Source organism: Bemisia tabaci, chromosome 5, assembly GCF_918797505.1.
Source record: "Bemisia tabaci chromosome 5, PGI_BMITA_v3".
NCBI lineage: Eukaryota > Metazoa > Arthropoda > Insecta > Hemiptera > Aleyrodidae > Bemisia > Bemisia tabaci.
Genome location: NC_092797.1, coordinates 6,853,861 through 6,878,973, shown reverse-complemented (window position 1 = coordinate 6,878,973; position 25,113 = coordinate 6,853,861). Strand labels below are relative to the sequence as shown.

General features: G+C 41.5%; 1 protein-coding gene across 2 annotated transcripts in view; it reads right to left on the bottom strand.

Moving 5' to 3' along the window:
* The window catches only part of TkR99D (Tachykinin-like receptor at 99D), a 335,482-nt gene that overhangs the window by 48,270 nt on the left and 262,099 nt on the right, over nt 1–25,113 (bottom strand). Inside the window, exon 7 of one of the 2 annotated variants that reach the window (XM_019048367.2) lies at nt 11,514–11,868. The exons of the other annotated variant lie outside the window; for it this stretch is intronic. Coding sequence (XP_018903912.1) covers nt 11,687–11,868 — 182 coding nt within the window. The 3' untranslated portion in view covers nt 11,514–11,686. The remainder of the gene's footprint in view (nt 1–11,513; nt 11,869–25,113) is intronic. 2 annotated transcript variants of the gene reach the window in all.

The following is a 25,113-nucleotide window of genomic DNA, read 5'->3' as shown; positions in this document are numbered from 1 at the left end:
ATGGCCATTGTTTGTAAACAATAATAAAAAAGTAAGTCATCTAACTATATATTCGGTTTTCAAAAAAGGTTTAATTTAAATAGAAAATAAGTGTACAAATATTTTTATCAGTGCAGTTGTGTGAGAATTTCTGGCCACTACCGGGATGGGAGCTCCGGACCTATTAACCTAAAGTCAGATGCACTGACCACTAGGCCAACCCGGTCGGCAAGGAAAAGTTGTTTGGAGAGTTGAAACTGGGAATGTTCCAATGCAATTAAGCCCCTCTGGTTCTCGCCCCTTCAGTTGCTGATATCCTCTCATTACCAACTCGTGGTTGGAAACACCTACTACATTGCTTGCTGGATAACCATGCCCATCCGGTAAAGCTAACCTCTCTGCAAGCCGAGCGAGCTCTTCGAGAAAGTTAAATTAATTTCAACCGAAGAGACGATGACTGTGAGATATTGGAGCTCGCCGATAAGTTGTTTTCCTGATTATCCGAGGTCTTCCGGTCCTCTATTAAGCACAGTTTAGCCCATATAAGCGGGAGGCAAGCCAGAGGGGGGCGGGGAGAAATTGACTTAGCCGGAAGTTTGTCGCTCCTCTGACGTAAGAGCGTATCTCAATTTCTGCGTGGGCCCTCTTGTCCATAGAGTGTCATGCTTTCCGGGGCTCAAGAGGAAATGGCAATAAGTTTTTCGTGATAGGAGCGACGAGTTACGGAGGATGTTCCTGGAATTGACTTCTCAAGTGTGCTCAATCACAAACTCAAGAGTTTCTTCACCGAGTCACTCAATGGATCTTATTCCACGTCACTGAAGTATAATAAAAATTATTTTTGAAAAGTCGGTCTGAGTATCCTTCCCTTTGATTCCGCAGCCCTTCAAATTGTTTTATCCGCTTTTCTTTGTTCTTTTCGGGTGAGCCTTTCCTCGCGGGGACTGTCGTTCTATGTAAAAAACGCCGCGTTTCTCAAAATTTAAAATCAGGAGTGCCTTCGAGCGGACAGCACGGTCAATTTGCCTCTTGGAGGCTGCGCAGGACCTAAAAATGGTTACGCGACTTTAAACGAGATGGGAGCGTTGCTGCCGAATTGTTGCTGATATCACCTGCACACTTGTTGCACACAATATTATCGCGCAGAAAACGATGTATGCCGAAAAGGGATTCTTTTGATTGTTTTACTCAAAATTGGTTTTTAACCCTTAGATGCTCAAGCCGGGTCAAATTGACCCGAGATTTACGGGCTGTATGAGGTCGATACATGTACGAGCTTTAGACATACGTCTACCCTACGGTGGCCCACAAAAAATGAATTTCGGAAATTTATAGCCGTAACCCCCTAGATCAATTACAGCATGTTCAAAAACAAGAAAAATGAAATTTGAGGTCAATCGGACAAAATTAACCCGACGCGCAGTTGCCATTTATCCCCGCAAAAATAGCGAATTTTTACTGTTTTTCAGTAATTTTTCGCTCCCAGAAAATAAAGTCGGAGGGGTCTGCAAATTAAACAGAGGGCAAAATTAGTTCATAAACTATACACCCTAGTGAAGTTTTGGTCCCCCCTCCACGCTTTTGACCCGACGCGCGGTTGCCATTTTCACGCATGAAAATAGCGAATTTTTGACTGTTTTTGAAGATTTTTCCCTCTCGATAAATTAACTTTACAGATGCCTAAATTGTAATCAGAGTGTGAAATTAGTAGCTTAGATGCTCCCAATGCTCCCCTTCTGATAATTTTGCCACGCTGCGACGTTGCCATTTTTCTGAGCAAAATCGTGAATTTCGACTTATTTCAATATCATCTCTCTAGACCTAAAAAAAAAAAACTCCGGGGCCATCGAAAAAGTGCGCTAAAACACGGTGATTATATCATGAGTATCTTTTTTGAAAATTTGAACCCTGTAAAATGTTTTAGTCGGCGTGAAGCTACCACTTGGCAAACAGTGGTTGACGGTAATAGTCAATTTTCATACGTTAATGCGCCTTCAATTACATTGGATACTGTGCAATACTTTCGTGCTGGAATACTTGCATTGGCACCTACAAACCTAACAGGGATACTTCACTCATTGCGCAATGCATGCAGTATCCCTGTTAGGTTTGAAGGCGCCAATGCAACTATTCCACCACGAAAGTATTGCACGGTATCAAATGTAATTGAAGGCGCACTAACGTATGAAACTTGACTGTTACCGTCATGGTGTCAGGGAGTATTTTTTAACGAGGAACTTGAATCTCAACTCAAATTTATAAAATTCAAAAATCCAAAATGGCAGAAATTGCCAAAAATGTCATCTTGAGACTTTCGAAATCTAAGACGGTTGACTGCCTGACCCACTTGAATGCTCTTTGTCACATATTTGGACTTATTTATTTACTATTTATAAGTATTTTAAAAGAATTCAGAGACAGGTGGGGAAGAAGGAGTATGCTCGTTAGTTAAGGGCCGTAAGAATGAATGCCAGTGACGTCAGCGGTGATGACTCAGATGTGCAACGACGAGGAGATCGGTGCTGGTGCACTTTTTAGCTCATGATTCTTGTCCACGACGCTCTCGTGACATGCCCACGGCAAATCCCAAATTGTTATTTTTTAAGAGGAATCACGTCGCGCCTACTTTTAATTTTTTTCTTAAGTAGCTTTCTAGAGCACATCCCATCTTTCCCACACGTCTCAAGTTTTTTTTAAAGCAAATATACGTCCATTAGATCAACTCATCATTGTTTTCAAAATTTTAAGCAATGAGAAAACAACTAATTATCAAAATTGATCGATATTTAAATAAACACAGATTGTTTGAACGTTGGCCGATAAAAATACGATGTGAAAAAGTGGCCAGGTCGCACTTAAGAATAATTGATTTTTCAATCGATTTTTACCGTCCGAAAGCCAATACATTGAAAATCTGCATTAAAAACATGCAAACTTTATTTGGTCTGACCATCAGCTTAAGCATTCAATAAAATTCCTGATTCAACGGTTGGCTTGTGACACTCACACCCAAGGTAACTGTGCTCTTCACGACCTCTTTGGCCGAGACGCAGTTTTTCGTTCCTGCCACCAGATTCGTGGCGCGAACTTTGAATTTCAACAACTTAGCACTCTTGGCAGAAAATCAATGTAATCGTCTGCCATTGATGTAAATGAACAAAGAGTCGTTTCACTTAAAGGACAAAAATGTTAATTCTTCACAAATTTTCTAGTATTGTTAGTTTTCATCAACAGCAGATGGTCATATTTGTTTTCGGCTGAGACTGCAAAGTTGTTAAAATTGAAGGGCCTCGAGGACAAGGCGCAGAAGTACAGTTTTTGCTATTTCGAGAAATACGTGTTTGAAGTTTCGGAACTTCATGGATCCTCATGGCGGAGAGAAAGTTGAAATTGACATTTCGATGCTTAAAAATTGGAATTTGGGGGCGAATTCTTCACAGAACAAGCATTCAGACTAGTTTCACTTGAAATCATTAATATCTCAATTTTTCAAAAACAGCACCTATCCGCTCCTCCTCCAAGCTCCTCAATTCAAATCTCGCGCCGCGGCTTTAGTGACGAGAAAAAAAAGCTGCGTTTCGAGTGGTCGGGCGGATCATATGCCTTACGTTTCTTTTACCTCGACTTACAACTACTTCCGTTCAATAAATGATCAGGCCTCTCGAGCTTTTTTTGTTCGCGAAGTCTGATAACGTTCGTCCTTCGGCTCCTTAGTTGCCAGGTGGGCATTTTGGATTTTTGAATTTTATAAATTTGAGTTGAGATTCAAGTTCCTCGTTAAAAAATACTCCCTGACACCATGACGGTAACAGTCAAGTTTCATACGTTAGTGCGCCTTCAATTACATTTGATACCGTGCAATACTTTCGTGGTGGAATAGTTGCATTGGCGCCTTCAAACCTAACAGGGATACTGCATGCATTGCGCAATGAGTGAAGTATCCCTGTTAGGTTTGTAGGTGCCAATGCAAGTATTCCAGCACGAAAGTATTGCACAGTATCCAATGTAATTGAAGGCGCATTAACGTATGAAAATTGACTATTACCGTCAACCACTGTTTGCCAAGTGGTAGCTTCACGCCGACTAAAACATTTTACAGGGTTCAAATTTTCAAAAAAGATACTCATGATATAATCACCGTGTTTTAGCGCACTTTTTCGATGGCCCCGGAGTTTTTTTTTTTTAGGTCTAGAGAGATGATATTGAAATAAGTCGAAATTCACGATTTTGCTCAGAAAAATGGCAACGTCGCAGCGTGGCAAAATTATCAGAAGGGGAGCATTGGGAGCATCTAAGCTACTAATTTCACACTCTGATTACAATTTAGGCATCTGTAAAGTTAATTTATCGAGAGGGAAAAATCTTCAAAAACAGTCAAAAATTCGCTATTTTCATGCGTGAAAATGGCAACCGCGCGTCGGGTCAAAAGCGTGGAGGGGGGACCAAAACTTCACTAGGGTGTATAGTTTATGAACTAATTTTGCCCTCTGTTTAATTTGCAGACCCCTCCGACTTTATTTTCTGGGAGCGAAAAATTACTGAAAAACAGTAAAAATTCGCTATTTTTGCGGGGATAAATGGCAACTGCGCGTCGGGTTAATTTTGTCCGATTGACCTCAAATTTCATTTTTCTTGTTTTTGAACATGCTGTAATTGATCTAGGGGGTTACGGCTATAAATTTCCGAAATTCATTTTTTGTGGGCCACCCCAGTCTACACGTACATCGTCGAAACATAACCAGGCATCAAATTGAAAAAAAAGGAAAACATAATCAGACATCAAATTGACAAAAAATGAGAACATAATTGAGTGTCGACATTTTAAAACTTTAAAAATTAAAAAAAAACAAACAAAAAAAAACTTCACAGCCGGAGATAGGAGAAACGTATTTGCCTAACTTTTCTCCTGAATCTGAGTGACACCTCACTGGCTGCAGCATAGAGCGGCGCATTGCGAGTTCACGCCTCGCGTCATCGCGCCGTCAATTTTGCAGATGCATTACGGACACTCATCAAGTACGAATAGTTGTATCTCTGCGCCTTCATCAACGCGTTTTCTCCCTTTCTCTATTTCCATGTCGTGTTGGTTTCGTTTGTCTTTTTCTATAGATATGCTGCAAGAGATACGTGAGCAACACAGCCGAAGATAGGAAATACGTAATCCGACCCGTTTTGTGTTGGACTCTGAATCCAAGCGACAGCTCACTAGCAGCATAGAGTTGAGCATTGCAAATTAAGGCGGATGTCGTTGAATCGTCTCTCAGGGCCGGGATTTTTTTTACAGATGCTATATATACGTCGCAGGCAAATAGTGAAATCAGGCATTTTGTCAGATGCCTAGGCAGATAGTTAAATTTTGACGGTTAACACAATTTTGTGAATTTATGGCAAAGAGCTCGCGTGTTTTCAATATTTTTTGGAAAAACAACTCATCAAACCTACGAACTCTTTTTGTCTCCATCTCTTCAATTCCTTCTCATATTTTTATACGTTCACTTTATAAAAATTTTGTATTTTATGACATGCTGAAAATTTCGAGACGAGTGTCTGTTCATGAGCTAAAAATCGTTTAAAATACTATTGTGTGATGCAAATTTTTACCGATAATTGTTTCTTACAGGAGCAATTAATTATTTTGTCTAAAATTAGGAAAAGAGCCAGTATTTCAATCCACAAGTTAGAATATTTTACTATTATCCTAAGCATTCGAAAAAATGCCTGATTTTACTATTTTTTCCTGCGACATATTCATAATTTCATAGGTATTTTTTTACTACAGTAAGAAACATTAAAAATACTCAATAAAATCAAGTTTTCTTCATTTTCCCTCGAAAGTTGACTTTTGACGGTCACGCCCTTCTCCAAACAAGCTGTTTTTCAGCTTTCAAGACGAAGCATGCATTGATTAACGTAAGCCACGTCCGAAATTGAATTTCGGTCTTCTTAAAACCAAGAAGCCTCTTAAATGGCAAGTGAAAAATATTCGGTTAAACGACGATTGCGAAATATCCCCCACCGGAAAACCCGCCTCGTGAAGTTCTTCTTATAGAGCGAGGGTTTTCCTCCTTACTTCATCGACTTAATCAAATTTTTAATTAATAAATTCATTTTTCGCGTTTGTTCTACTACTTCACTCCGGACCGAGGGCCAACTTTGAGATAAGTCAAATTGGATTTACAAAAAGGAAAAGAAAAGAAGTCTGACGAAATTCGTTCAAGATTTCTATGACTCCCTGAGCATTAATATTTGGACGTATTTATGCGAAAAGGCGCTAAACGCCATTTCCAAACTAAAACCATTGGCGTTTCCGTGCTAATGGACCGATTTTGGTTTACTTTAGCTTGTTTGAAAGCTGAAGAGTTCCTCTAATTACACACATTGCCAAAATTCCGAAAAAATGCATATTAAGCGAGATACAGGGGATTTTGCACGTAGGTCCATTTGATTTAATGCGCTAACCCGGATTCCGAATTATATCAAATGGAGCTATCTCCATTCCGAATTAAATCAAAAGGAGCTATCTCCACTCGATTGACGCGCGCGCGGCAGAGCTTGATGGAAACTTAGTGAAACTTGGTAGCGGGGGGTATTTTTGGACGGGAAACTCGAATTTTGGGTCAAATTTTGAAAATTCAGAAATCCAAGATGGCGGACATGGCCTAAAATGCTATCTCGGCCCCTGTCCAGCCGATCTTGGTGAAACATGGTATCAGGGGGTAATTTCGGACGGGAAACTCGAATTTCGGGTCAAATTTTGAAAATTCAGAAATCCAAGATGGCGGACATGGCCTAAAATGCTATCTCGGCCCCTGTCCAGCCGATCTTGGTGAAACATGGTATCAGGGGGTATTTTCGGACGGGAAACTCGAATTTCAGGTCAAATTTTTAAAATTCAGAAATCCAAGATGGCGGATGTGGCCTAAAATGTTATCTCCTGTTTAAACGCGCATCGCCAAAAAATACCAGATGTCGTCTGGTAGATCCCCTGAGTGACGGTCACATATCGACCGTGCGTTCCCTCTGGCTCGATCGATGTCAGTGTGCACTGACATAGATAACGGGCTTTTAACGAGCGAACAAATAAACAAACCCATCGGAATCGCTTAAGTTTCATTAAAATCACTGTTAGGTACTTTATTGGAATCGGAACAGTATTTAGAAATTCATGAGATTTAAGAGCGCGCTGGAAGGATTACGTGATCAAAAGCGTGACCGTCACCTAGGGGCTCGTCAGGCCCCATTTTGACACCCTCGGAGACGCGAGTTTAAACGGGAGCTCAGAAGAAGCAACTTCGAACTTGTTTTCCGTGGGTTTATGTTTCAAAAAATCGGAGAAAATTCCAGCAAACTGTGCGTACTCAATCCTCCAAAAAAAATGCAAAAATTAAAAATGATGAATAACCTCATTGTTAAAATTTTAAAATCCAATATGGCGGATGTGGCCTTCAACAATAGCTCAATGCTTGAATCGTTTGTGTGAAGTTCGGTATTAGGGGCTAAAAATGACAACAGAAACTTTTTTTATTTAGATACGAAAATTTTAACATAGGTAATCAGCACATGAAGGGAATTCACAATCCGACGCTGCTAGGTAAACCACGCACCTCGACGAGGCGGAGTATTGTGAACGTAGAGTGTCATATACTTAAAGTTTACAAACGTGGAAATTTTCACATCTAATCCACATTCGCAAGATGCAGCGGGAATGCACATTGAGGTTACGTAAGTATATTTGAGCTTCCACCCCCTCCGGCCTTCACAACCCGGCCCGTGCGCGTTACGCAGGTTCATTGGCGGCCATTCTAGACGTGCAGTGCGTTTGTATAAAAAGGAGATAGCATTTTAAGCCACTTCCGCCATCTTGGATTTCTGAATTTTAAAAATTTAACCTGAAATTCGAGTTTCCCGTCCGAAAATACCCCCTGATACCATGTTTCACCAAGATCGGCTGGACAGGGGCCGAGATAGCATTTTAGGCCATGTCCGCCATCTTGGATTTCTGAATTTTAAAAATTTAACCTGAAATTCGAGTTTCCCGTCCGAAATTACCCCCTGATACCATTTCACCAAGATCGGCTGGACAGGGGCCGAGATAGCATTTTAGGCCATGTCCGCCATCTTGGATTTCTGAATTTTAAAAATTTGACCTGAAATTCGAGTTCCCCATCCGAAAATACCCCCTGATACCATGTTTCACCAAGATCGGCTGGACAGGGGCCGAGATAGCATTTTAGGCCATGTCCGCCATCTTGGATTTCTGAATTTTCAAAATTTGACCTGAAATTCGAGTTTCCCGTCCGAAATTACCCCCTGATACCATTTCACCAAGATCGGCTGGACAGGGGCCAAGATAGCATTTTAGGCCATGTCCGCCATCTTGGATTTCTGAATTTTAAAAATTTGACCTGAAATTCGAGTTCCCCGTCCGAAAATACCCCCCGCTACCAAGTTTCACTAAGTTTCCATCAAGCTCTGCCGCGCGCGCGTCAATCGAGTGGAGATAGCTCCTTTTGATTTAATTCGGAATGGAGATAGCTCCATTTGATATAATTCGGAATCCGGGTTAGCGCATTAAATCAAATGGACCTACGTGCAAAATCCCCTGTATCTCGCTTAATATGCATTTTTTCGGAATTTTGGCAATGTGTGTAATTAGAGGAACTCTTCAGCTTTCAAACAAGCTAAAGTAAACCAAAATCGGTCCATTAGTACGGAAACGCCAATGGTTTTAGTTTGGAAATGGCGTTTAGCGCCTTTTCGCATAATTACGTCCATTTATAGCTGAGCATGAACTTGCTCTGAACCCTTTCTAACTTCAACACCACCTTCCATTTAGCCATTTGTTTCAATTCCGTTGCACTTCGTACAAGTGCGTGTTGGGGTAGGCATGCCATTTTCAGGTCAGAGACATTCTTAATTTTTGACCGTCCATAAAAACTCGAAATTATTAATTGAGATGTAATGAGGGAGCTACACCAGTATTTTCTACAGTCGTGGCTCACCCTCATTTGTGGACTAGTTTTCGAAATTGATAAATAAAGCCATGGAAAAAAAGATGAAGGGGAAATGGAGCAGTGGCGTGGTGTGCTTTGCGATCTATCGATATTTCCCCATATGAAGCTGTAGTAAATAATCGATTATTAAGGCGTTCTCTGCGAACACCCTGTTTATCGATACTTTTCCATACGTTTAAAAGGCCGACCAATCGATATATCGCAAAGCACGCCACGCCACTGAGATGGAGCGATCCTTTTGGTTGAAACGGGTGGTTCTCATAGAGTAAGGGTGAAAAGGATAGACGAACTGAAGGGTCCCTCGTGGATTGCCGTTAGTTATAGTCTATTACTTACCTCCTTTGTCCATTTGCAACCACCTGTTTCCACTTATGAAAACGATTCGTTTTCTCTTTGTTTTCGCTTATTTCCTTATAAATTTCAATAATCAGCCTGCTGCAATCGTGGCAACGAGTAGAAACAACTACTTCCGAGACACCATTGCTCAACCAGTCAACCATCACAATGGATCCGTTGTGTTCGTCGCGAAATCGTGTTTCGATGATTTTGTATCATAAATCAGGAAAACATAATAAGATCCGTCTAAACACAAAGTACTAACGTCTAATATTAATATGGATATTACCCTTTAAAGAATGGGGCTTGTGACGTCATTCATCGCGTGGAGCATAACATGCAAAGGCGTGGCGTGCTTTGCAATATATATCGATTGATCTGTCATTTAAACCTATGGAAAAGGATCGATGAACAGGTTGTTCGCAGCGAATACCTTAATAATCGATTCTTTACCACGGATTCAAATGGGGAAATATCGATAATCGATCATTCACACCACGCCACTGATAACATGGTCTCTTTTACCTCGGTTTCGTTCGTGTTCTGAGCGGCGCAACCAGTGAAAGAGTTTTTCCTATCAATTGGACTACGTTTTGCAATTAGAAATTACAGTGTCTAGCCCATCCGTAAAAAACACTAAAGTACATACTGAAACTAATAGTACATATGCCGTTTTTAAACTCAGACAGATATTGTAGTGCCTAATTGCAAAATGTAATCCTATTGATGAATCTAAGGTGCATGAAACGAGGGTATGCACCAACGCGAAGGATGGCATCCTTCGTTGGTGGATAAACAAAGCGTTAAGCCGGATCTTATTATTCATTGCTATTCTATAAGCATAAACCATGGTGTCTAGAATTTTTAATCATGCTCATTCCCTTCTTTTCCCCTGATTTTCAGGAGCTCATACCCTAGTGAGAATAAACTATCCAATTGTTTAATCTTTCAGACGATTTTTTCGGCGCACATTCAAATTTTCGATTACAAAAGTATTCCTCATATTTATATTATCTGATCGATGAACATGTCTCTATCATGATGATGTTTTGAAGATTCAAATAATTCATTCAGAAGGTTAATAATGGCGGCTCGGGTGCAATAACCTAAACCCTAATTAAAACATATACCTAAAATTTCCTTCAATTTTTGTAAAAAAAAAAAAAAAAAAAATGGTCTCTCGCCAAGCGATAGAAGAGGAGATTCCCTGTTTTGGAACAGATTTCTCTGATTTTCCCTAAATTTTTTCATTTCCTGATGAAACTAGGTTTCTCCGGTTTTAGAAACTATAGCTTAACTAACTGACAGCAATGAAGGTGAGGAGAAGAGAAGAGAGAACGGAGTTGAGCGTACCTTAATAACAACGAGTACAGTGGACTCTCGATAATTCGAAAACGTCGTTAATTCGAAGGAAAGTCTGTTTCCCTTGAAAATCTCTCGATAATTCGAAGAAAATCAATGTGTTTTTCTCCCCTCGTTATTTTGAAATTTTTAAGCTGGCGCGGTCCTCTACAATTCGAAATTGCGACGAAAATTCTCTCTGTAATTCAAAGTGTGGGAAGTAAATATGGTCCTCCCTCTGTAATTCGAAATAAGACGGTACATTCCCTCTACAATTCGAAGTCAACTGTTCATGTACCTGGGTGTCTGAAAGAGCTGATAGGATTGTCAACATGTAAACAAGTCCCGTGAGTCTCCCCGCGAAAAGCTTGATCAGCTGATTAGATATAAATAATTAATGATTAATAATAACTTAGTGTAATTTTTACTTCCGTAAAGAAATAAACTGATATTTTTGGTTATTTTTGGCGTAAACCGTCCATTTGCCCCTCTATATTCGAGCCTCTCTAATTCGAAATTTCTCCACATGGAATCTCTTTAATTCGAACTCTCTTTATTTCGAAACCTCGCTAATTCGAATAAAAAGCCGATTCCCTTCAATTTCGAATTATCTAGAGTTCACTGTACTAAAAATTTCCATAAATGCTTGTAAAAAAAAATGGTCTCTCGACAAACGGTAGAGGAAAAGATTCCCTGTTTCTGGAACAGATTCTTCTGGTCTTCCCTGAAATTTTTCATTCCCTGAAGAAACTAGGGTTTTCCCGGTCTTAATAGCTTAACTAACTGATAGAAATAAAGGTGAGGAGAAGAGAAGAGCGAATGGAGTTGAGCGTAGGAACATACCTAGGATCTAAGGGCAAGATGGGCGAGGCGTGATGCGTGATGAGAGGGTGGGTGGTGGGGATGCTGGTGGGGGAGGCTCCTCAGATCCAGGTTTGGGATTGGGCGGGTTTGGTATCCCGGTCCCGGTCCTTGTCGCCGTGGTCCGGGTGGCCTTCCCGCTCCCGGTCCCCGTGTCAGGAGACGTGGTGCCCGTGGCCGTTCTGCCGGCACCGCCGCGAGTGGCCGCTCCCGTGGCCGTGGTGGGCGCCCTTGGAGGCCTTCCGGCTCCCGCTGCAGCTCGGCGAGTCGTTCAGCGTCGTCGCGCATGTCTCCGTCGAGCCGAGGCGCAGCGGCGCGCACCGCACGCACATCGTACCTGTCAACATAGTCGCACCGTCCGCAGGGTCATTTTCCACGCTTATCAAATCAGTGGCGTGGCCTGTTTTGCGATATGTCGATTGATCTGCCACTTAAACTTATGGAAAATTGGACTGAGTTAAGCAGAAAGGAGCCAACCCACATTATGGAAAAAATTGAGTTATGAGTGGTTTTGAACTCAACCACTGCTCTACTATCCATCGCCAAAAATTCAAAGTTTTTGTCGGAGCAAATTTTGCAGAAATTTAACTTGAAGTTTATTTTTTCCATTGAGTCTTATGCAGGAGCCAAACTTTAAACCTCTTTTTCTTGGTTCGATCCCGATGTGGCATGGTTTCCTTTCTGTTTAACTCCGTCCAATTATCGATGAACAGGGTGTTCGTAAAGAACACTTTAATAATGGAGATGTTGCCTGTGTGAGGAATTTGCAATTTGACTAATGATTCCTTGTGTAAAAATTTGCGAGAAACACGATGTGGTCACTGGTTTTTCTCTGAAATCAACTCCCAAGCTCACAAAATGCTCTCAAGTTAAGGCCAAAATTGAGGGGATATCCCACGCTATCCTGAAAGTCCACCTTTACATCAAGACAAACTCTCCATGCAAAGAAAGGTAGCAAATACATTAGCAGTGATGCCGTGTTTTCAGTTCTAGAGTCCCCAAATAAAGTGGCTGCCCTGTCAATGTATTTGCTCCCTATCTTTGCATGGAAAGTTTGTCTTGATGTAGAGGTGGACTCTCAGGATAGTGTGGGATATCCCCTCCATTTTGGCCTCAACTTGAGAGCTTTTTTTGAACTTGGGAGTTGATTTGACAGATAACCAGTGGCACCATCGTGTTTCTCGCGAACTTTTACATAAGAATCATCAGTCAAATCGCAAATTCCTCACACATGCAACATCTTCATTGATTCTTTACCATAGCTTCAAATGCGGAAACATCGATAATCGATCATTTACGCCTCGCCACTGTATGAAATGTCGTGCAAGGGGGCACGGACAATGGGGTGGAGGGGAGGGTGAGGATGAAATGGGTAAGCAAGCAGTGCAGCCTTGATAGCGAAGAGAGCCGTAGAGCTAAAATTTTGGAAATCAAGTTTCCTTCAAAATTCGTCTAATCTTATTCAGATGAAATCATCAATTCAGTTAAAACAGCAAAATTCATCCTTTGTATGGAAACGAGAATAGGCGAAAGCCTAAATTCGCAAAAATTGACGGATTTTTTGGCTAAACAGCCGTGAGGAACATTATGCCGCCAGAGAGCTGATGAAGCAGCATTTTTAAGGTAAATTGCGCCCCTCTGTGCAGTTATCTAGCCTTAAAATTTGTTTTTTGTGTGTCCAAAACGTAACGACGACAAAAGGATGCAGAAGACAGCGCTTACAGTTGTCTCGTCGGACACTAGCCTAACATGAAAATAAAATTACACTCTTCATATATTTGAAAATAATTGTCGTCAATTTTGAATCATGCGACTATTTCTGGGAGTAATTCTGATGATCGGTGGTAATTTGACAAAGAACGGAGGCTCCTTTCGATAAAATTTTCCGCTACTGATCCAATTTTTTTCAGAACTTCATTTTTTAAATTACGGTTCTCTTCGCTATCATGACAGAAAGGGTCAAGAACTTTACCGAGTTCAACAGAAACGTACCGAGTCGCATCTTTGAAAAAAATGGGTCCGGAGTAGTTTTGAATGCAACCAGTCGCACGATGTCTTCTGTCAAAAATTCAAAGTCGGAACCAAATATCTGCGGCGTGAAAACCGGCGTCAAATTGTGTCTTTGACATTGAGTCTTACGGAGGATGAAAACTTGAAAACCTCTTATTATAGATTCAAAGAGGGTTATGCAAAACGGCCAAAAAGTGACCCCGCGGGGATTGTACGAAACTTTGTGGGATGATTGTATAGGTCATTTTGGGCCTGCATCTGGCTGCTTTTAGGCGAAAACCGCAGGGAAACAGCGTTGCCATTTTTTAAAGTCGTAACCTTCAAACACCCATAACTTTCGCAAAAATGCAGTTACAGAGCTCGTATTTATACCAAAAAATGCGGAAAATTTTGCTCTATCGACCTTTGCAAAGGAAATTTTTATTTGAGTCCACTGTTGCCACGTTTTGGCCATTTTTTTAATTTTCATAATGATTAAAAATCACGTTATCGCCAAAAGTGTGTTTGCAGTTGGTGGGGATTGAATAAAAACCTGTCGGAATTATTGTTCGTTCGATTCCGCATCCATTGATATGTTATACTTTTCTGAGAGGCTTAGGGAATCCAAGTTACAGCGATTTAAAAATTCGGCAACACGCCCGACGCCCGATTTTGACGCTCGTTAAGGTATGTTTCGCGACTCCGTGTTGAAGGAGAACGCCTAGATAAAACAAAATTCGAAGAGCCAGTTCATGTTTTACGCTTTTTTGAAACTTTCACGTCATTTTTAGAAATTCAAGTAGCGGCGGTGTTGCCGGTTTTCGATATTGTATCGAGATCAAGATCGATGGATCTAGGTCCCTTTCCAAAACTAATCATCAGACCGCTCAGGTGATTCGGTAGCCTTAAATTTCGATACCTCGTTATTGTCGGACACCAGTGCCGTTGCAAAGAGATAGAAGAAACCATCGATTCGATAAATCGACAGTTCCAACTACAGAATAAGGCTGGACGTGATTTAATGAGTGATACATTTTTTTGTGATTGCGGCGGCGGTATCCTTGAAAACTGGCAACCCCGCCTCTACGCGAATTCCGACGGAAATTAGGCGACGTTGTTAACATCATGTCGCAAATTGTCAGTTTAGGATAAACTATGTAGCTAGACGTGATTAAATGAGTACTACTTTCAATTGTGATCGCAGCGGTGGTTTTCATTGAAAACCGGCAACACCGCCGCTACTTGAATTTCTAAAAATGACGTGAAAGTTTCAAAAAAGCGTAAAACATGAACTGGCTCTTCGAATTTTGTTTTATCTAGGCGTTCTCCTTCAACACGGAGTCGCGAAACGTACCTTAACGAGCGTCAAAATCGGGCGTCGGGCGTGTTGCCGAATTTTTAAATCGCTGTAACTTGGATTCCCTAAGCCTCTCAGAAAAGTATAACATATCAATGGATGCGGAATCGAACGAACAATAATTCCGACAGGTTTTTATTCAATCCCCACCAACTGCAAACACACTTTTAGGCGATAACGTGATTTTTAATCATTATGAAAATTAAAAAAATGGCCAAAACGTGGCAACAGTGGACTCAAATAAAAATTTCCTTTGCCAAGGTCGATAGAACAAAATTTTCCGCATTTTTTGGTATAAATACGAGCTCTGTAACTGCATTTTTGCGAAAGTTATGGGTGTTTGAAGGTTACGACTTTAAAAAATGGCAACGCTGTTTCCCTGCGGTTTTCGCCTAAAAGCAGCCAGATGCAGGCCCAAAATGATCTATACAATCATCCCACAAAGTTTCGTACAATCCCCGCGGGGTCACTTTTTGGCCGTTTTGCATAACCCTCTTTGATGCGACTGGATGCATTTATGTTGAACTCGGACAAATTAATGTGCATCGCGGAGGAAGGCACAATTGGAAAGCGCTAAGAAAACCATCAGAGGTGGATCCAGCAATTTGGGATACATTTCCATGGGTTTAAATGGAGAAATTAAAATGTTGCCAATTTGCTGGTTTCGCCAATTGAAACCATTTATATCTACAATAGGCGTTTTGAGGAAATACATATGTACACTAGTATATACTACTGCTAATGCATGTCAGTTATGGAAGTGTAAAATATCGGAACGAAATGATTTGGGCAGGAGAATCGCGGGCACTTGCATATACCACCCAAAATGATGATTAAACTTCTTAGTCACTTACGTGTTTGAACGGTCTCCAAAAGCGCAAAAGTGCTGACCGTAAGTGTGAGAAATTCATAGCTAAAAAGCGCAAAAGTATAGTGTTTAAGGGTTTGAGAATCACCTCAAAAGCGAAAATATCTACATAAAGGAAGGCTTGAGATGAGGTATGTATGACCTTTGTATGACGCCTTACCTTACACTTTTCGTAAGAAAAGGCCGGCTTCCTTTAGATACTTCATCATGATGACTCTGAGACATTCAATACGTTTCAGGACATTCCATCAACGATTTTTTGTCCACGCACCTGTTTTGTACGGTGCTCTACGTTGACGCGTAAAATAAGCAATAGTGACTTGGTTGAAGCGTTATATTTTAAGTCCGCATGTAAAATTATATTGACAATATCGAAATGAGAAAATTACACCTCGCTGCAGCACAGTAAAAGCACAAAATATAAATGGACAAATTAAAGTGCCTTGGAAATCATTAAATTTGGCACGAAGCCGTCTTTTACTTACAAAACACACATTAAATTTTCCTTTAGTACATACTCTTTTCATCAATTTAAATGAGAATAATCCATGCAGAGTGTGCAAACATTTCAAAATGATGAGTTGGAAAACGCTGACTCCGCGAGCTTAAATATTAAAGCGTAACACAGAGCAGAGCGGCGTATTAGCAGAGCGGAATGCGCACTGGTGCCTACAAACCTAACGGGATACTTCACGCATTGCGCAATGCGTGAGTATCCAGTTAGGTTTGTAGGCGCCAGTGCACATTCCGCTCTGCTAATACGCCGCGCGCCGCTCTGCTCTGTGTCTTTTCACTCTGGTCGGGCACGTTGTCGAAACACTAAAAGCTCATATCTTTGTAAATGTGGAAAGTAAAAGTAATATAGTGGTGCCATTGGTTTTCCCATAAAATTGTCCTTAGGATGTACCCCTTAAAATTTATGAAGTGACGAGATAAACATCAAAATTTGCAGTTTTTATTAAAATTTTCATATCAAAACTCGCCTCACGACTTGTCTCACTTTGCAGTGACACATCAGAGGAAAATGCTGTAAGGACCTTTAATTCTTTGATTATATAGCAGAGACATCTTAATAGGCAACAATAGTTATTCTATGAATCATGCCCGGCAGATCGCGAAATTAAGACTGAAGCACAAAAGATCCTCACATCGTACGCATATGTGCCTGTGTGCAACGTGTCGAGCTAGGTATAACGGATAATTGAAGTCGCTCTGTTTTTTCCGGCACTCGCACACCGCGGATGAAGCCGCGACTGTTTGTAAATTTAAAACACCTTCACTCCCGTGAATATTATTTCTTGAAATTACCAGATAATTTTCATCTGAATCCTATAAAACTTCATGGAATGATAGAGGAAAAATATTCACAGATCTCCCTGAAAATTTTTATTTCGACAATAGAAATTTGACAACGTCTGGAGGCTCATACGACGTTCTCCCTGATCCAGCTCGTCACGCGTCATAGCATCACAAGTTCACGACTCGGCCCGCACGGTCCGGAAATAAAGGCCATGAATTTTTCCCGGACTCACGAGGAATCGTAGGAGCGGTAACTCACGCACAGCCTCGTTGCCGGCGATGTCGCGTCGCCCGGGAAATCGCGGGGCCCCGCGCGGGAAAGCGGGCTTTTCACGGACCGACAGACACAACGGCCGGCGCGGCGAGCAGGCCAGGGCTGCAGGCCGGGCTAAACGCCACGGCGAGGCGCACGCTGGCTCCTATCCCAATAAACCGATCGTGATTTATGGCTCACAATCACACCGTTGCCGGAACGAGGTCGGAATGCTTTTGTTGAATGCCATTTACCAGATTACCTCTGAATCTTTGGACAAGGATGGCGATTAGGTGTCGCAGAGCGCCCGGGCGCGCTGTAAAACCGACTTGAATGTATGTATTTTTTTGTTTAATTTAGATGGACTATTCAGTTGAACATTGTCAATGGACCACTAGGGGAGTTACAAATTTAATCATTCTGATACCTGTTTCTCTAGGACACGATTTGTACAACAAAAATTACTGAAACCAACTCCTAACGAAGATATTGACGTTTTTAATTTACATAATGGGAAATTTGAACTGCCCGCTCACAACAAACTCAAAGCTCTACGTAGGTCAAATCGCGAGAGAGGTAGCAGCCCTACTCAGGAGCTGCCCCACCTGGCTTCGAAGAAGCCCAACCCCCGGGGCTACCCCACCTGGCTACCAAGTAGCCCAACCTCCGGGGCTACCCCACCTGGCTACCAAGAAGCCCAACCCCGGGGCTGCCCCACCTGGCAACCAAAGGAGTCCTACCACGGGGCTACCCCCTGGCAACCAAGCAGCCCTCCTCTGGGGCTGCCCCGTCTGGCTTCCAAGTTTCCCGAGCCCGGGGCTGCCCCACCTGACAACCAAGGAGTCCTACCAAGGGGCTGCCCCCTGGCAATCAAGCAGCCTTCCTGTGGGGCTGCTCCACCCGTTGAATTCACGCTGTGTGAGATACAGCGTGAAGGAATGGTAAATTCTACCAATCTTTTTTTCAGTAAACAGAGATTTTGAAACACTACAACCGAGATTTGCACTTTTGCAGTTTCACAGTAGAATCCATTGCTCTTATAGTTTGCCGAAAATCGCAAAACACGTAAACAAGATTTCGAACATCTTGATTCTACTATTCGGTTCTCTTCGCGGCAAACGATGCGGAATCGAACTCCACATGGAGTGAAATACGCTGGGACGTGAGGTCTCTCCTCCTCACCTTTGGTCCCGTTTGCCCCAATCCCGTCACAAATGTCAAAAGTAAACGTTGATCCGCGGCTTGGGGAGTTGATTATTGAATTTGTGTTTATGTGCATCGCCCTAAACGTGAGACGTCAAGAGCATCCTTGGAAATGATTTAATTATAATCTTGGCTCCTACTTAGAAATGATTCAGAGCGTGTTCAGAACATTTAAATGGAGCTCTCTGAAACTAGAGCGTCTGTCTTGAAACTCATCAAGAATCCCTAATATTGTGAGACAAATGGACCGAATTTAGTATAGGAACACGCCAAGCCGCATCACGTAGGAATCGCGAAAAAGAGGTTTGGAGTTTTATTCTAACAATGTTAAGAATAAAGAAAGTTTGTCAATAATTTTTTTTAACATATTCATTAATATTTTAGGTTTAATGTCCTATGTGTTAATTCCTTTCATTTTGTTAGGTTGTCCGTTAGACTCAATGTTAAAGACCAACTTCAGAGACTTTTTTTAAGTACAAAATTATTTTTCTCAATTTTAATTTTCGACAGGAGAAAGTCTTACAGCATTCAAAACTCCTCTCCATTCCAACATGCAACTTGTTGCGCTCCCGTTAAATCGGTCCAAAGTACTCCTTTCGAAAAAGAATGAAAGCTGTCATGTGGGATTTTCTATGTATCTTATCAACGATAAAGAGATTCGTCGAAATTCTAAATTGGATGCTTTGATTCTAAGACAAGAAATTTTGATTTTCTGTCTGAGCCTCGAGCCATTTTGAGAAAATTTTTGACAATTTGTCTCTGACAAAATCATTTATTTCGAATTCGCAAGAAATAAAATTCACCTGATGGGGTCTATCTGTTGCAATAGTTTTTATAAAAAAAAATTGGTTGTTAGCAGAACTTTCCATTTCAATGAAACATCGTTTAGTGTTAAGCTGTAACTACGCTCCATTGAAATTGACGGAGTAAAAAGGGTTGTTAGCTTCAGGCTCTCAGGCACGAAGATCGCGATGAGACTAATCAAGCTTTACGAGACTTCCCGGCTAGCATGGTAATTTCAGTCACGGCGCACTTATTACCCGGATCCGATCCGACTTCGTGACAGCTTAAGTCTATTCAATAAAAATTCGACGGAGCTTCTTATTTTTTTGAACGTTCATTGGTGTATACTAGGTATTATGTGAAGATTGGTGGGATTATGGACTCTTCCAAAATCCGCATTTTCAGTATTTGTGACAGGATCTGTGGAAAAGGACCGACCTTATCCTTCGGGAGCAACTTGTCCAGGAGAGCCGAATGAAAAGGTAATTTTGAGTTCTCGACGAGAATGATCTTTAGAGATCTCGGAAATAACGATGGTGAAACCGGATTGATGCACATCTCGGTTTGTGACGCGCGCCATTTCAGACTTACTGTCATACTTTATTTTCTACCTGGAAAACTACTGAACGTCATTTTTTGAAAATGTTAGGCCCTGTCCACACGAGCATGGTTCGAGGAACTTATTCGACGAACTGCTCAGTTCCCGGAACTTTTTCCTTGAAACGAGGCATGCTGTCCACGCGAGTTCGCCCGAACTGGAACCGGAACTTCAATAAAACTATGCAATTATCGCAAAATAACTATGACAAAGACATTTTGTAAGCCCGACACGTTGAGCACACCACTATATAACTTTAACTTTCCACATTGACAAAGATATGAGCTTTTAGTGTTTCGACAACATGCCCAACCAGAATGAAAAGACACAGAGCGGAGCGGCGTATTAGCAGCGCGGAATGCGCACTGGCGCCTACAAACCTAACAGGATACTTCACGCATTGCGTAATGCGTGAAGTATCCCTGTTAGGTTTGTAGGCGCCAGTGCGCATTCCGCGCTACTAGTACGCCGCTCTGCTCTGTGTTACGCTTTAATATTGAAACTCGCGGAGTCAACGTTTTCCAACTCATGCTTTTGAAATGTTTGCACACTCTGCATGGATTATTCTCATTTTAATTGATGGAAAAGAAGTATGTATTAAAGGAAAATATAATGTGTGTTTTGTAAGTAAAAGACGGTTCCGTGTAAAATTTAATGATTTTCAAGGCACTTTAATTTTTCCATTTATATTTTGTGCTTTTACTGTGCTGCAGCGAGGTGTACGCGTAATAGGGTGGAACGTTTCTGGGCTTTTTTCTCATTTTTAAAATGGACATAGCGCAATAGTGACGAATTGGTCTAAAAATAACGCCTGAATTTTCCTGAATTTTTTCGTCAACGTTTAGGCCTCCCGGATTGACGTTACACTTCAATAAAACTATAAAATTATCTCAAAATAATAGATAATTACGGCCGCCAAAGTAACAAAAACAAATGTCAAGACATGTAAAGGACGTAAAAAACGAAAACAAACAAATTCACACCAAAAGAAACATACAGGGTGTTTCAGACCACCCGTACCAGGCCTTTTTCTCGGTTGGTTTAGGTCGCACGAAGTCGGAGACCGCGGGGTTGGATAGAGAATTGACCCCAAGGAATCCGAATTTCGTAGTCCCGAAACCCCCCCGCCTCCCCTTGGGGGGTAAAGGGGGGGTCACGATGCTAAAAGTCACGGTTCCCGACCGAATTGCGGATAGATCGCATCAGAATTGAAAAGCACGGAAAATTTCACGTGGAATTGACCCCTAAAAATCCAAAATCGGACCATCCAAGGCCCAAAAATGACTCCCTAAAGAGGGGACAGGACCCCCCTCCATAATTTCTCTTTGGTCTCAAAATTGACGTAAATTCTCCAGAAAAAGACAGTTTCCCAGGTAATTGACCTCGAAAAATCCAAATTTCATGGTCCCGAAGCTCCTCTAGCTCCCCTTGGGGGGTAAACGGGGGGCCAAATTTTAAAGATCGGGGCTCCTTTCCGAATCGCAAATTGATTGCATCCAAATTGAGGAGCAGAACACATTTACATCTTAAGTGACTCGTAAGAGTTCTTAATAGACCCCCTAAACTGTAGAAAGTAACCCCCTGAGGAAGGGGGCCTCACCCCCGCCAAAAATTTCTCAGGATTCCTCTTTGGTCGCAAAATTGACGTCGGTTCTCCAGAAAAAGATGGTTTCCCATGTAATCGACCCCGAGGAGCTCAGGGAACATGAAATTTAAAGTCCTCGGGGTCGATTACATGGGAAACCATCTTTTTCTGGAGAACCGACGTCAATTTTGCGACCAAAGAGGAATCCTGAGAAATTTTTGGCGGGGGTGAGGCCCCCTTCCTCAGGGGGTTACTTTCTACAGTTCAGGGGGTCTATTAAGAACTCTTACGAGTCACTTAAGATGTAAATGTGTTCTGCTCCTCAATTTGGATGCAATCAATTTGCGATTCGGAAAGGAGCCCCGATCTTTAAAATTTGGCCCCCCGTTTACCCCCCAAGGGGAGCTAGAGGAGCTTCGGGACCATGAAATTTGGATTTTTCGAGGTCAATTACCTGGGAAACTGTCTTTTTCTGGAGAATTTACGTCAATTTTGAGACCAAAGAGAAATTATGGAGGGGGGTCCTGTCCCCCTCTTTAGGGAGTCATTTTTGGGCCTTGGATGGTCCGATTTTGGATTTTTAGGGGTCAATTCCACGTGAAATTTTCCGTGCTTTTCAATTCTAATGCGATCTATCCGCAATTCGGTCGGGAACCGTGACTTTTAGCATCGTGACCCCCCCTTTACCCCCCAAGGGGGGGCGGAGGGGTTTCGGGACTACGAAATTCGGATTCCTTGGGGTCAATTCTCTATCCAACCCCGCGGTCTCCGACTTCGTACGACCTAAACCAACCGAGAAAAAGGCCTGGTACGGGTGGTCTGAAACACCCTGTATGTAGAAGCTCGGAGTACGGTGGAAGTTCCGGGTTTTGGCGGAATAAGTTTTTAGCTCAGCTAAAACTTGTTCCGGGAACAAGTTCCTCGAAGTAAGTTCCGCGAACCGCACTCGTGTGGACAAGGCCTTCAGTGATTTTTTCCTTTTCATGTACCGAAAATTTTGTGACAACTTCAAGCTATGATGTTGGCTCCAGTGCCTTTTTCAAAAATGAAATATTAGCGGAAATTTTGAAACGCCGCAACCGAGACACGCATTTTTGCAGTTCCGCCGTCGACAAGCTACAAGTTTCAAGTAGCATTAAGCAATGAGCATATCAATAAGCAAGTAAGCTATAAGTTCATTTAATTCTCTCACCACAAATTTTACTCAGTAGGAGTGTATTTTATGCGCCCCATTTCGTCGCTCCTCTGACATAAGGGCATGACTCAATTTCCACGTGAGCCGTGGTTTACATTCAAATCCATGCTTTCTGTGGCTCATGCGAAAAACGAGATACGCCTTTACGTCAAAGGAGCGACGATTTGATGGAAAGTGTTGATGAAGAAAAATGTACTTCAGATCAAATTTTACACATAGGTCCAGTCTCGAGGATGTTTTGTGGTTTCTAATAGAATGGACCACTAGACAAGATACGAATTTAAGCATTCTGATCTATTTTTCTTGACCAGAATTTCACGTAAAGCACGATTCCCGCAACGAAAATTACCGAAATGAACTCCTAACAAAGATATTAACTTTCTTATTTCACATTGGTTACAAGGAATTTGAACTGCCCGCTCATAAGAAACTCAAGGATTGTACTACAACGGTTTCAGAAAGCATCTCAATCGAGCAATGCTCATTTCCCACCATGTGTTCTTCAAACTATAAACAACTTGCTATAGCTGAGCCAAAGCGTCAAGATTGAGGTTGCCATTTTTACATCGCAGAGACTGTCATGATAACGTTTAGCGCGCGATGTAAGTCACGTACCTAGAGCATTTAGTTTTCATGAGCGGGTGGTTTGAATTCACGCATCAAGAATCATTGAATATCTTCGTAAGGAGTTGATTTCGGTAATTTTTGTTGTGCGCATCGTGTTTTACGTGAAATTCTGGTTCAGAGATGCGTATCAGAATGCTTAAATTCGTAACTTGTCTAGTGGTCCATTCACGCCGGTAGTAGGTCGAGCGTCGGGGTGGGGATTTCGTATTTTTAAAAGGCCCGAGCGTTTACTATTACACCGAAGGGAGGGAAGAGTTCGGGTATCAAGATAGAAGGGAGAGCCTCTTTGACCGATAACATTTGGAGATTCCTCCACTAGGAAAAACTTATAAGAACATTCTTCGGAACTGTGTCCTGCCGACTGAACTTTTTTTTTTACTTTCGTGTCCTCGTTTTCCTACAACTCTCGACCAGTTATCTTAGGTAATTAGCTGGCAAGGCAGAGCAAGCAACTGGATCAGGAAGGGAACGCGATCCAACCGAACGTCACGCTAACCATGGTTGCCAGCCAACCGTATAAAACCCAACATTAAGTCGCCCAGGTCCGGTCGTACCCATCGGATCAACTTACCCCGAGAATCAGGATTACTGAACTGCCTTGCTAAGGAGGAACGCCGCATGAACATTCGAGATTTGCCAAATCTCCTTCTATACAATGTTCATTTTTGAGGAAAATTGTAAAAATATATTTCCTTGAAATTTTTAGGAACTTTACGTGAAATTGCGAGCAAAATTATCTTAAAAATTGGAAAGAAAATATTCATAAGTTTACTAAGAAATTCGTGTTTTATCAAATGAAATTTGGCTTCTCCTGGAGGGTTATACGGCGTTTTTCCATAGCACGGCAACGAACTTCTCATGATTTATTCGTCCTGTTCAACGATGGGTTAAAATAATTTTTCTATAATTGACTTTCCATTCTTTTTTCCGTTTTATACACAAAATGCACCGATTTTGTAATATTGTTGTCAGGTGCTTAAGAATGGACCACTGGGCAAGGTACGAATGGAGAATTTGCGTGAAACATTTTTATTGTTGTATCTAAGAATGCTTAATGAAAAGCGTTCGCAGGTTTTTCCATGAATTTTTCCGACATGGGAAACTGTGGAAAAATGGATTAAAAAAGAGAAAAGCTGCCGCTTCTCAACGTTAGGCGGCATTTCTCCTTTAAAACATACATACATGTATACATGTATTTTATCAGATTAATTAATTTGATCATACCTCCTTTAGTTACCTATTGCTCATTTTAGAAACCAAAATATTCTCATGCTCAGTTCATTCAGTAGTTTCATCTAAACATGAAATTCACAAAATTTCAGACCCCTGCAAATGCTTCATATAAGCACTCTGCTCATACATGTATTTCTTCCTTAAAATTTCACGTGAGATACTATTTGCACAACGAAAATAAAAATAATTGTTATTAACTCCGTACCTAGATGAAAGTTTTTATTCAGCATTGGTTACCGAAAATTTAAAGTTTCCTGCTCGCGAGAGGAACCAGAGTCTACTTGAAGCAAATCGCACATTATTTCATCCCTTTCCTCTCTGCGTTTCAGAGGGCCTAAAGAAAGAAAATTATTTACGAAAATGTATGGCATGGAAAAACAAACTACGTGTTTTAAATTAACGTTGTGCCTTCGTTATGCTATTGGGACAACAGTTTGCAATCAGGATCTACGATTTATGGCTCAACTGTAAGAACACTTATACGCTTATGGGAACTAATGGTACATACGTTGTTTCTGGAATGAGCCATACATTATACTTCCTGATTGCAAATGTAGTCAATTTATTAATTCACTTAGGTACGTGTTATTTT